Below are 12,146 nucleotides of genomic sequence, written 5' to 3' on the forward strand. Positions count from 1 at the left end.
ACCCGGAGGCCGAGCGCCGCGGAGACCCCCTGCTGGATGCGAGGGCCCAGGGAGGCCGCGGGAAGCGCGGCCCCAGGCCGAAGCCTGCAGCGCGGAGCGCACAGCGCGCAGCGCGCAGCGTCGGCCGCTGCTCGGAGCGCGCCGGGCGCGGGGTGGGCCCCGGAGCGGCGGCTGCGGCGGGCGTCCCGGGGAGACGGCTGGAGGGATGCGGGGCTCGTCAGGGGGGATGGGCTTGCCGGCGCAGTCGGGCACTAGCATGCAAACTCTGTGGCAAAAAGACCGGCCGCTGGGGCGAGACCGGGGGAGCCCAGGGCAGCGCTTCTACCTCCGTTCGGGTCGATGCCTCCGCCTCCACGAGCTCGGCTCCTTGATCCGGAACGTTTGCGGCGCGGGGGCCCGCTTCCGGTGAGAGGCGGGCAAGACGGGGCTACTTCCGGCGAGCCGGGCGCCGGGGGACAGGAAAGCGAAGGGCTGCTTCCGGCGCGGCGGTTCCGGCCAGGCCCGGCCCGGCAAGTTTAGGAGAGAGTCGTGGTGGTCGCGGAGGGAGAGGCTTCTCCAAGCCCCCTGGCCGCCGTCCCGCTGCCTCCGCTCCCCCGCGCGCGCCGCCGACCTCCGGCCAGTGCCCTCAGGCTCCCTGTACGGCTCGGTCCTTGGCGCCCGTGTGCGTCCCCCGCGCCCCTCTGTCCCTCCCCGGAGGCCCCCGGACGCACCGTGTGGACCGCGGGAACTCCCTCGCTTCCTTGCGGGGACTGACGGACCGAAAGACCAGGGATCGCCCCGATCCGACTGTTGGCATGGAGCGCTGGCCCGGGCTGGGACGGACCAGGTAGGGGCTCCCCGGAAGGCAGACCGGACGGCCGAGCTGCGGGACAGCGATGTCTCCTCACTGAGGGGCAGCCCGCTGTTCCGGACGGGCTCGCCAAGACTGACCCGTCCAGGACAAAGCCATCCGGGGGGACCCAACCAGGGTGAAGGGTCGTAAGTGACAGGCCCCGCCGGGCTCATCAGCCCAGCTCCGGTCACCGACCTCCTGTCCCCCCTACCGGCGCAGACATGGAGAAGATGTCCCGAGTGACCACGGCCCTGGGTGGCAGCGCGCTGACCGGCCGCACCATGCACTGCCACCTGGATGCGCCGGCCAATGCCATCAGCGTGTGCCGGGACGCGGCCCAGGTGGTCGTGGCCGGCCGCAGCATCTTCAAGATCTACGCCATTGAGGACGAGCAGTTTGTGGAGAAGCTGAACCTCCGTGTGGGCCGCAAGCCCTCGCTCAACCTGAGCTGCGCGGACGTGGTCTGGCACCAGATGGATGAAAACCTGCTGGCCACGGCGGCCACCAACGGTGTGGTGGTCACCTGGAACCTGGGACGGCCGTCCCGGAACAAGCAGGACCAGCTGTTCACAGAGCACAAGCGCACGGTGAACAAAGTCTGCTTCCACCCCACCGAGGCCCACGTGCTGCTCAGCGGCTCCCAGGACGGCTTCATGAAGTGCTTCGACCTCCGCAGGAAGGACTCCGTCAGCACCTTCTCGGGTGAGGCCCCGGAGGCAGGTCGGGCAGGTGGAGAAGTGCGTGGTGGGCATCAGAGGTCTTCACACCTGCTCCCGGAGAGCACCAGAAGCGTGGGTGCGGGCCAGCCCGGGAGGGGCCGGGTATGGGACCAGGGAGAGGGCCGGCCTGAGGGGGCTGCAGCCAAGCTGGGCTGCTGAGCGGAGGGTCTGTCTTGCTGCCTCCAAGCTCCAGGCCGCTTCATGCAGGAAGCCCACCAGGGCCTCCCCTCCAGGACAGAGAGAGGGTGGGATATGCTGCCCGCCCTCCCATCCAGTTCTTTTCCCAGCAGGCCCAGCTTCTTGACAGCTGGCCTTGCGCCATCGAGGTTGTGTCCACCCTGAAGAGACCACACGAAGCATGAGGCAGAACCCTCCGTCGCCTCAGAGCACTGGGGGCCTCCCAAGACCCTGAGCTACCTGCAGTGTGGAAACGCGAGCCTCCTTGAAGGCTCTTGGGGTGGTGGTCCGTGGGGGTGGACACAGACCTTTAAGGTCCCCAGTTCCCTAGGGCGGACCCAGCAGCTCCAGCTCAAGGGGAAGGGATGCGGCAGACGCTGGGGGACCCTCATGCAGGCTGCCTCGGGCCTCTCTCGGGGGAGTGCATACCGACAGCACGGCAAGGCTCCCGTTAGCTCAGTGGTCTGACAGCCAGTCCTGGAGCCACGCCACAGCTCTGTGCAGGGACAGCATCCGCACAATCCAGGGGAGAACTGGGGTCCAGGGGTTTGGTTCAAAAACTACATGGCGCCTGGCATCCCGCTCCCTGGCCTGGTCTGCCATTTCTTCTGTGTGAAGCCTCTCTTGCCACCGTCCGCCCCAGGCAGGCTTAGGGCCGTCTACTCCTTCTGCTAGCCTCCCCGCTGTTGCTGCGGTCAGGCACGTGGCTGCAGTCCGCAGCCCCTCCGACGGCTCCAGCCTTGGCTGCTCTCTGTCCCGGAGCCTCACCTTCTCCCTCCAATGATGTCCCGCCCACAGGCCAGTCGGAGAGCGTGCGGGACGTCCAATTCAGCATCCGGGACTACTTCACCTTCGCCTCCACCTTCGAGAATGGCAACGTGCAGCTCTGGGACATCCGGCGGCCCGACCGCTGCGAGAGGATGTTCACTGCCCACAACGGGCCTGTCTTCTGCTGCGACTGGCACCCTGAGGACAGGTGTGGGGCGGGGTGGTGTGCGGGCACAGGCAGCAGGGTGGGACGAGTGGGCTTATGGAGGGCTGCCTCCAGACCTGCGAGGCAGAGTGGGGAGCCCTTCCATCCCTGGCGAGGACACTGAGGGCTTCATGGATCTGTTACAGGGGCTGGCTGGCCACAGGTGGGCGTGACAAGATGGTGAAGGTCTGGGACATGACCACGCACCGCGCCAAGGAGGTGCACTGCGTGCAGACCATCGCCTCGGTAGCCCGAGTCAAGTGGCGGCCTGAGTGCCGACACCACCTGGCTACCTGCTCCATGATGGTGGACCATAACATCTACGTGTGGGACGTGCGCCGGCCTTTTGTCCCGGCTGCCATGTTTGAGGAGCACCGTGACGTCACAACAGGCATTGCCTGGCGCCACCCCCACGACCCTTCCTTCCTGCTCTCCGGCTCGAAGGACAGCACACTGTGCCAGCACCTGTTCCGCGATGCCAGCCAGCCTGTCGAGCGTGCCAACCCCGAGGGCCTCTGCTATGGCCTCTTTGGGGACCTGGCCTTTGCTGCTAAGGAGAGCCTGGTGTCCACCGAGTCTGGGCGCAAGCCCTATGCCGGTGATCGGCGCCACCCCATCTTCTTCAAGCGCAAGCTGGACCCTGCCGAGCCTTTTGTGGGCCTTGCGTCTAGTGCCCTCAGTGTCTTTGAGATGGAGCCTGGCAGCGGCAGCATGAGCTGGTTCGTGGACACCGCTGAGCGTTACGCCCTGGCCGGTCGGCCTCTTGCCGAGCTTTGTGACCACAATGCCAAAGTGGCTCGGGAGCTTGGCCGAAACCAGGTAGGTGGGGCGATCCAGGGACCGTGGCCTTGGGGGCACCCCCAACTGGTTACCCAGACCCTACTCTGGTTTCAGCGCTCAGCTCTGGTGGTGGCCACCACCAGCCACCACTCTGGTAACTGAGGGTACCCTGTGCCCTGAAGTGGGCCAGAAGCCAGTGCCACCGCTGGGGTGCAGGCCTGGCGCGTTACGGTGTCCAAGCCCCCTCTCGTGGCTCACATTTGCTTTCGGATTTCCCAAGGTGTCTGACTCTACAAAGGATCACATTGCTTCTCGCTGTCTTCCTGAGCCCATGGGCTCACTTCCTTGTTCGCTGCTTCCAATTTCTGCTCCTTCCTGTGCCCTCGTAGGACAGAGATCAGATTTGCGCCTTTGGCATAGGCGTCCGTTTCTCCAGCTGGGGTGGACCAGGACATTGGGTGCCTGGGGCGGCTGAACACTGAGTCTGAGTCTGGTTCTGTCCAGGAGGCGGGGGGGTGGTCTGCATGGGATGCCGGGAACCCAGACCGCTTGTGAGTGCCTGGCGCCTGCCCCTAGGTAGCGCAGACCTGGACCATGCTGCGGGTCATCTACTCTAGCCCTGGCCTGGCGTCTGCCGCCAGCCTCAACCACAGCGTGGGCAAGGGCAGCTCCTGCGGTTTGCCACTCATGAACAGGTACATGTCTGGGGGTGGCTCTCCTCAGGGTGGGGACTGTTGGAGCCCGTCGACCCACTGGCCTTCCCTGCCCCCAGTTTCAACCTGAAAGATATGGCCCCAGGGTTGGGCAGTGAGACCAGGCTGGACCGTAGCAAGGGAGACACACGGAGCGACACAGTGCTGCTTGACTCCTCGACCACACTCATCACCAATGAGGGTAGGCTGGGGGGCGGACAGGGCACTGAGGGGAGTGGGGCTAGAGCGTCCCAGAATCAGCTCCCCTGCAACGCATCCCGCCTCCGTCGTGGGCAGATAACGAAGAGACAGAGGGCAGCGATGTGCCTGCAGACTACCTGCTGGGCGACGTGGAGGGCGAGGAGGACGAGCTGTACCTGCTGGACCCGGAACACGCACACCGTGAGTCGGGGCTCGGGGAGTGGCGCTGGCTGGTGGGGCCAGAGGCTCAGACCTTGCCCTCCCCATCCCTGCCTCACAGCGGAGGAACCGGAGTACGTGCTGCCTCAGGAAGCCTTCCCCCTGCGCCACGAGATTGTGGACACGCCCCCGGGCCCCGAGCACCTGCAGGACAAGGCGGACTCCCCGCACGTGAGCGGCAGCGAGGCAGACGCAGCTTCCCTGGCGCCCGTGGACTCCTCCTTCTCGCTCATCTCCGTGTCACATGCTCTCTACGACACCCGCCTGCCCCCCGACTTCTTCAGTGCCCTGGTGTGTGACATGCTGCGCTTTTACGCAGAGCAGGGTGACGTGCAGATGGCTGTGTCCGTGCTCATTGTGCTGGGCGAGCGTGTGCGAAAGGACATCGACGAGCAGACGCAGGTGGGTGACTGGGCTGGCGGGGGGGTCCCCACCACCCCCAGGACTGCCTTCTCCGTACTCGCCCCCCCGCCCCCCTCCCGCCCCCAGCGGGCCCCGGTTGGGGGGAGCCCCCAGCATGCCCGCCTCCAGGCCTCGGCCTCCCGCCCCGCCCGCCCCACCAGGAGCACTGGTACACGTCCTACATCGACCTGCTGCAGCGCTTCTGCCTCTGGAACGTGTCCAACCAGGTGGTCAAGCTGAGCACCAGCCGCGCCATCAGCTGCCTCAACCAGGCGTCCACCACGCTGCACGTCAACTGCAGCCACTGCAAGCGGCCCATGAGCAGCCGTGGCTGGGTGTGTGACCGCTGCCACCGCTGCGCCAGCATGTGTGCCGTCTGCCACCACGTGGTCAAGGGGCTGTTCGTGTGGTGCCAGGGCTGCAGCCACGGCGGCCATCTGCAGCACATCATGAAGTGGCTGGAGGGCAGCTCGCACTGCCCCGCGGGCTGCGGCCACCTGTGCGAGTACTCCTGACCCGCCTGCGCGGGCTCGGCCGGGGCGGGGCGGGGGCCACAAATAAAGGAGGCAGCAGCCGCAGTCTGAGGCTGCCTGTGCGCCGCCGTCGCGCCGCCGCGCCCAGGCTCCGCGCCGGGCGACTCGGGAGCGGGGGGGACACGTCGCCGTCCCTTTTCCCGCGGCCTTCGCGCAGCCTTCCGAAAGTGCCCTCCCTTCCGAGGCGGGGCCCGAGGAACTGCTTCCGGGGCGGGCGCCGTTGCCACGACGACGGAGCTCCCGGCATGCCTCTCGGCGGCGGGCTCATGGCGCCGGGGGCGCGGCCGCTCTTGCTGCTGGCGGTGTGGACGCTGGCGGCTCTGGCCCAGCTCGGCGCCGGAGAAGCGGGCGACGGAGGGTGGTGAGCGACGCCGGCGGCCGGGGCGGGGCGGGGCGCGCGGTGGGGCGGACCGCTGACCCGCTGTGCCCGCAGGCAGCGGCGCGGGCGCGGGACCGGGGCGCCGGAGGCCCTGGCAGAGGAGCAGCGCTGCGCGGTGGAGCGTCGGGCCGACCTCAGCTACTCCGAGTTCGTGCAGCAGTACGTGCGCCCCCTCGCACTGGCCACCCCTCCTACACCGCAGTGCTCGCGCCCTCGGGCTGCTTGCGAACCCCCCCCCGCCCCCTGAGAGCAACCCCCTTTTGAGCTAACGCGGGTGGGCTGGGGCGGGTGGGGGAGAGTGAGACCTGGCTGTGCCTCTGCCCTTCCAGCTACGCCTTCTCCAGACCCGTCATCCTGCAGGGCCTCACAGACAACTCGGTGAGTGCGGGCGCCCCTCCTGGCCACTTGGCACCCGTGCTGGGCCTGGTCCTTGAGTCTTTTCCCCACCCCCTCAGAGGTTCCGGGCTCTGTGCTCCCGAGAAAGGCTCCTGGCCTCGTTTGGGGACACCGTGGTTCGCCTGAGCACTGCCAATACCTACTCCTACCGGAAAGGTGAGCTGCCCCACCCTGCGGCCCAGCCAGCATGCCAGCATCTTGCACGCGGCCTCGGCCAGTCCTGATCAGCCCCTTTCCCGCAGTGGACCTGCCCTTCCAGGAGTATGTGGAGCACCTGCTGCATCCCCAGGACCCTACCTCCCTGGGCAACGGTGAGTCCGATCTGGTTGGCCATGGGGTGGGACAGGGGCAGGGGCATCTGGGAGTGCCCAGGTGCCAAGATCCCTGCACCTTCTCTCTTCTTTGTTGGCAGACACCCTGTATTTCTTTGGGGACAACAATTTTAGCGAATGGGCATCGCTCTTTGAGCACTACTCCCCACCACCATTTAGTCTGCTGGGTACCACTACTGCTTACAGCTTTGGAATCGCAGGTGAGTACCCTACAAAGGGGATTTGGAAGGGAAGAGCAAATTCTAAATTGGGTGGCGTCAGCAGCTGCTCACATATGACCCCACAGGAGCTGGTTCTGGGGTGCCCTTCCACTGGCACGGGCCGGGGTTCTCAGAGGTCATCTACGGCCGCAAGGTCAGCACACGATGGGGGCTGGGGCTTGGGGCTTACTGACTGCAACAGAGTGACCTTGCTGCTCCCGCCCTCAGCGCTGGTTCCTGTACCCCCCGGAGAAGACACCAGAGTTCCATCCCAACAAAACCACGCTGGCCTGGTTTCAGGACATATACCCAACTCTGGTACCATCTGCAAAGCCCCTGGAGTGCACCGTCCAGGCTGGAGAGGTCAGTAGGTGGCACAAAGGGGCCAGGCTGGACCCGACGCCACACCAACTAATCCCTGTACCCCTCCCTATCCTCCACCAGGTGCTGTATTTCCCTGACCGATGGTGGCATGCTACACTCAATCTGGACACCAGTGTGTTCATCTCTACCTTCCTCAACTAGCCAGCTTGGGCGGCTGGTGAGCCCAGCACACACCAGCACACACCCCTATAGTGCTCACAGATTTTATTACAGGACAGCGGTGGCAGCAGCCCACCCTCGCCTGCTGTTTCTGGCCCAGATGGGGGTGGAAGTGGGGCTCGTGGTCCAGCAGCAGAACTGATGAGGGTGGGGTTGGGGACACCAGGGCAGAGATCTAGAGACACAAACTATGTACAGGGACTGGGAGCTACTGCCCCAAGGCCCTCCTGAGCCAGGGTACTAGGCAAGGTGGGCAGCCCTGGCCCTTGCCCGGCCTCAGTAGTCCTCCACCCAGCCGTTCTCGGAGATGAACGCATCAATGACCTCTTTCATGGCCAGGTTGGGGATGAGCTGTTCCTGGGTCAGGGGGCTCCGGGTGACAGGGTCAAAGTGGCCCACGCGCTGCAGTGTGCAGTGACAACAGGGTCAGAAAGTGCTCAGTGGTTACGGGTCCTGCTCCCAGCACTCGCGGGCCCTCACCTGCAGGTGCTCCTCGATGTCCTTGCGGTCGTAGGTGATGCCGCTGGGTGTGATGCATGGCTCGCGCATGAGCTCAAAGCTGATCTTGCCACACAGGTAGTCCGGGATATCTCGCTTCTGCAGCACGTGGGGTGACATTAGGCACCGGGATAGGAACAGTGCTCCAGTTTCTGCTACCCAGAGGACGGACAGCTTACCTTTCTCTTCTCATCCACCTGGGAGAAAAGCTCATCCATGTCTGCTAAGTACTTGTCCTGCGAAGAACCAAGCAGCTACGCGTGGGCCACATGCCCCATTCCCCTTCCCCGGGCACAGGCATGGGTACCCTCCCGACACAGGCACGCAAACACGCACACATCCACACGTGGGCTGGGGCACCCTCACGTGCTTGGCTTCGATGCAGGCCTGCTGGGCCCGGATGTGGCCATCGTCCTCATCACCCTCATGGTTCCGCTGGCATTCTTCTAGCTCCCTGGGGGTCGACCAGGGGCTAGTCAGAAATGGATCTGGCCAGAAGAGCTCACACTCCACCCTAACCTCGGACTCATTCAGGTCTCACTTCCCTCCATCTCCTGCTCGCCAGTGTTGGCCTTCAATAAACACCTGTGTTCTTGACTCAGCGTTAACCCCGGAGTGCTGACTTGGGGGTGGGTGGGGCCCTGGAGCCTGCCACTAGCGCCGCCCACCTCTCCCGCTCTGCCACAATGAGCCGGGTGAGGTAGGAGTGCAGCTCATTCTCCTGGTGGATGCGCCGCTCCTCGATGCTGTTCCAGCGCTTCTTCTTGGCGATGCGCAGAGCACTAGGGATGTCATCCCCGAAGTTGAGCCGCTGCTCCTTGGCCAGGTTGTAGGCTAGGAGAACAGGGGCTCCAGGTCACCCGGCCAGTCCATCCGCCCGGTCCCAGGCGCCCCTGTAACCCTGACAAGCTGTAGGCCCACCTCGCTGCAGATTGGCGATGGCCTCGTCATAGCTCTCCATCTCTAGTTGGCATTGCCCCAGGAAGAAGTGAGCCTTCACAGACTGCCCGTCCAGTTCCAAGGCCCGCCGGCAGTCGGCCAGCGCCTGCTCGTGCTGCTGCATCTTCAGGTAGCACAGCGCCCGGTTGGTGTAGTACACCGCCACCAGAGGGTTCCGGGTCTGGGGACCAAAGCCAGGCCAGCCAGCATGAGGGAGTGAGCTCTGCGCCCTTTCTCCGTCCTAGGCCCTGTCCCAGGCCCAGTTTAGAGCCCGCGGCTAGAACCGCGACACCAGAAACTTCTCAGCTTCGAAGCCCCTGCGTACTGCGGGCTGCTGGAGGGAGAACTCCCGGTCCTGACGCCTGCATGAGCCCACCCTCTTGACTCCCAGTAGATCTTGGAAGCCTGTTTCCCAGACCTGGGGAGAGCCCCAGCTTTGGGACTGGGGTTCTCAAGGGACAAGGATCCCTGGTCCTCGGTCTGGGGGCCTCAAACACCCTGAAGCTCCCACCCGCCGTACTTCTTCGGCAACCAGCACTGGCTCGAGAGCCGCGGCCCTGACCCGACGGAAACAAGACCATCACTGAGCTCTCAGAGCCCCAACGCCCCCGCGTACGAACCAAGAGCCTCCGAAGGTCCGGCGGGAATGGCCAGGCAGGGGCTCCGGGGAGGACGCGGGACCGAACCCCGAGCCCCGCCCCCTCCCCTGGCCGGGACGCCGGTCCCCTCCCCCGGCGCGGGCGCACTCACGATGGCGCGGCCGTAGCAGGCCGCAGCCTCCGGGTACTTGCGGCCCACGAAGAGCCGGTTGCCCTGCTCCTTGAGCTCCTGCGCGCTCGGGCTCTTTTCGGGGCTTCCGCCGCCGGCGCCCAGCCGCGCGCCACCCTCCTTCTCCTCCTTGCCCTTCATGGCGCCGCGCGGCACAGCCTGGGCTTCGCTCCCAGGCTCCGCGTCTGGCCCGCCCTGCACCCGCAGCCCGAGCCCGCAGCCCGAGCCCCCGATCCGCTCGGGCCCGGTCCAGCGATCCGCCACCGGAAGTTCCGGCTGCGTGGGGCGGGGCCAGCGCGGCGGGCGGACGCGCGGCGGGCGGGGACGCGCGTGCGCTCCACGGGCAGAGGGGGAAGGGGGCGGAGCCGGCTGGGAGCATGCGCTCGAAGCAAAACGACCCGCGGCGTCCAAGTCCGGAGCAGCGCCAAGAAGGTGGTCGGCTGCTCTCGGCTCCGCCCCGCAGAGGCCCCGCCCCGCAGAGGCCCCGCCCGCCTGCGAACGAGGCGACTGTCCAGCCACTAGCCCGCGGGCCGCGGTCCTGGCGCCGCACGGGGAGGTGCCGTGGGCGCGAGCGGACCGCCAGGGGCGGCTGGAAATCCCCGACCGATGGTAGGGCGGAGGAGGGGGGGCGGTCGGTAGGGCGGACGAGCCCCGTTGCCCAAGTCTCCGTCACCGCCCTTCCCCAGGCACCGAGAGGAGTGCCCGCGGCCACCGAGGGCCGATTGGGGAAGCACGTGACACGAAACGAGCCGGAGCGGCCGCGGGCGTGCAAGCCGGCGGTGAGGGCTTCCCACGAGCGGGCGGAGCTTCCTGGTGGGGCGGGAACGCTTGGCGAGGTCCACCACCCGTGACCCCCCCCAACCCACCCGGGCCCGGATCAGCCGGGAGAGCTGGGTGTCCCGCGGGCTCGCGGCGCAGCCGGCCGGTTCTTGTCCTTGCCTGAGAAATGGGCCCATGGCCGTGTCCATGACACTGCGGGTCCCTGGGAAGGGCAGCCCTGCGTCGAGCTGGTCCAGCCCTGGTGGGGCACGAGTCCGGCTGCAGGGGCTGTGGAGGCGGCGCCTTCGTGTTCCGCCGCACAGTGGCCGCAATTCACCCTCCAGCGCTCCCCGCTGCAGCCCTCAGCAGAGGTGAGGGGCCGTGGGCAGGCAGGGGAGCAGTGTGCAGAGCTGTACGGGAGGATCAAGTGGACAGTGTCTCTGGGCCCCTAGGCCCTTCCTAGGCGGTCCCTCAGGGCCGTGGACCCCTCACCATGTCGAGGCGGCAGTATGGACATGGGCTGTGGGACAGAAGCTGTGCCCCAACCTGCTGCTGGACCTGAGCCCCAGGCTGGCCATGCCTGAGGACGCCACGCCAGCCAAGACGTGCAGAGCGCAGGCTGCCTGAACGTGGCTGTGGCCCAGGGTCTGCTCACCTGCCCGAAACCTCAGGCCACAGGTTTCCCTGGAGGACGGGCTGTCTGAGCAGGAGGCTAGCTGCTGCAGGACCTTAACAAATGCTAGAACGCACACCTGACCATGAGGACCACAGCTCCTTCCCACACCCATCTGTCTCTCTCACACTCACACACACACACACACACACACACACACACACACACACCCTTCCTTCCCTCACACCAGTGCAGACAAGCAAGGGGAAAGCTCGGGTTGTCCACATGGAGGGAAGAGCCCTTACACTGCTCAGTGAGTGGGAGGGAGGCCAGGACAGCCCCCAGAGCCCTGGTACAGCCACCTGCTGCTGTGTAAAATATTTATTCATTCTCCAAAAAGGCTCAGACCGCAAATCGTGGGGGAGAGGCCGGGGCAGGGTCTCCTCTGGGGCCACACCTGGGGACCTCCACTGCCTGGCCAGGCAGTCCTACCTCCCCAGGCCTGGGAGGGGGTGGCCAGGGCTGGTGTAAGGCTTGGCCTGGACTCAGTGGGTTACTGGGGACACCTGCCCCCACAGAGGAGAAGCAGTCTTGAGATATACATTCACAGACAGCAGACATGCAGGCTTGCCTGGTGGCCAGCCCACATACACCTGTGCCCTGGCCTGTGCAGCCCTGGGGAGCCCATCAGGGAGGTGGAGGGATGTGGGCGCCCAGCAGGTCGTAGGCGAAGACGTTCCAGAAGATGGCAAAGAGCAGGAAAGTGCCATAGGCGAGCAGCACCACCCACCAGCCACACTGGTCCCGCAGGCGTTCCTCATAGCTGCGCAGGATGGTCAGACCCATGCTGACCCCTACCACCGCACCTGCCAGGTGTGCCATGAAGCTGGGCTGGGGGCCTGAGGCAGGCAGTGGTGGGGAAAGTGCCCTGGCCTGTGCAGCCCTGGGGAGCCCATCAGGGAGGTGGAGGGATGTGGGCGCCCAGCAGGTCGTAGGCGAAGACGTTCCAGAAGATGGCAAAGAGCAGGAAAGTGCCATAGGCGAGCAGCACCACCCACCAGCCACACTGGTCCCGCAGGCGTTCCTCATAGCTGCGCAGGATGGTCAGACCCATGCTGACCCCTACCACCGCACCTGCCAGGTGTGCCATGAAGCTGGGCTGGGGGCCTGAGGCAGGCAGTGGTGGGGAAA

At 66.1% G+C, this 12,146-nt stretch overlaps 4 protein-coding genes across 8 annotated transcripts in view; 2 read left to right on the forward strand and 2 right to left on the reverse strand.

The window, feature by feature from the left end:
- The first annotated feature begins 602 nt into the window (after window positions 1-602).
- On the forward strand, window positions 603-5,572 carry LOC111156192 (WD repeat domain 24). Its single transcript, XM_022516916.1, has 8 exons — window positions 603-1,534; window positions 2,527-2,704; window positions 2,848-3,520; window positions 4,058-4,176; window positions 4,254-4,375; window positions 4,471-4,575; window positions 4,655-4,995; window positions 5,157-5,572. The coding sequence occupies exons 1-8, from the start codon at window positions 1,054-1,056 to the stop codon at window positions 5,508-5,510; spliced, it is 2,373 nt and encodes a 790-aa protein (XP_022372624.1). The 5' UTR covers window positions 603-1,053; the 3' UTR covers window positions 5,511-5,572.
- A 191-nt stretch (window positions 5,573-5,763) lies between these two features.
- Window positions 5,764-8,473, forward strand: LOC111156205 (jumonji domain containing 8). Its single transcript, XM_022516943.1, has 10 exons — window positions 5,764-5,889; window positions 5,962-6,066; window positions 6,237-6,285; window positions 6,363-6,459; window positions 6,546-6,614; window positions 6,716-6,835; window positions 6,922-6,989; window positions 7,064-7,198; window positions 7,280-7,376; window positions 7,955-8,473. The coding sequence occupies exons 1-9, from the start codon at window positions 5,774-5,776 to the stop codon at window positions 7,358-7,360; spliced, it is 840 nt and encodes a 279-aa protein (XP_022372651.1). The 5' UTR covers window positions 5,764-5,773; the 3' UTR covers window positions 7,361-7,376; window positions 7,955-8,473.
- LOC111156201 (STIP1 homology and U-box containing protein 1) lies at window positions 7,409-9,847 on the reverse strand. The gene is made up of 7 exons (XM_022516936.1): window positions 9,566-9,847; window positions 8,798-8,996; window positions 8,545-8,710; window positions 8,243-8,330; window positions 8,056-8,112; window positions 7,859-7,975; window positions 7,409-7,780 (listed from the first exon to the last, which is right to left on the reverse strand). The coding sequence occupies exons 1-7, from the start codon at window positions 9,722-9,724 to the stop codon at window positions 7,655-7,657; spliced, it is 912 nt and encodes a 303-aa protein (XP_022372644.1). The 5' UTR covers window positions 9,725-9,847; the 3' UTR covers window positions 7,409-7,654.
- A 1,480-nt stretch (window positions 9,848-11,327) lies between these two features.
- Window positions 11,328-12,146, reverse strand: part of LOC111156200 (rhomboid like 1) — a 2,833-nt gene continuing 2,014 nt past the window's right edge. For 3 of the 5 annotated variants that reach the window (XM_022516935.1, XM_022516931.1, XM_022516932.1), the window contains one exon: window positions 11,328-11,878. In XM_022516935.1, coding sequence (XP_022372643.1) covers window positions 11,643-11,878 — 236 coding nt within the window. In that variant the 3' untranslated portion in view covers window positions 11,328-11,642. The other 2 variants (XM_022516933.1, XM_022516934.1) reach the window with 1 other exon arrangement.

This window comes from Enhydra lutris, unplaced genomic scaffold, assembly GCF_002288905.1.
Source record: "Enhydra lutris kenyoni isolate GAN:26980312 unplaced genomic scaffold, ASM228890v2 scaffoldscaffold45, whole genome shotgun sequence".
NCBI lineage: Eukaryota > Metazoa > Chordata > Mammalia > Carnivora > Mustelidae > Enhydra > Enhydra lutris.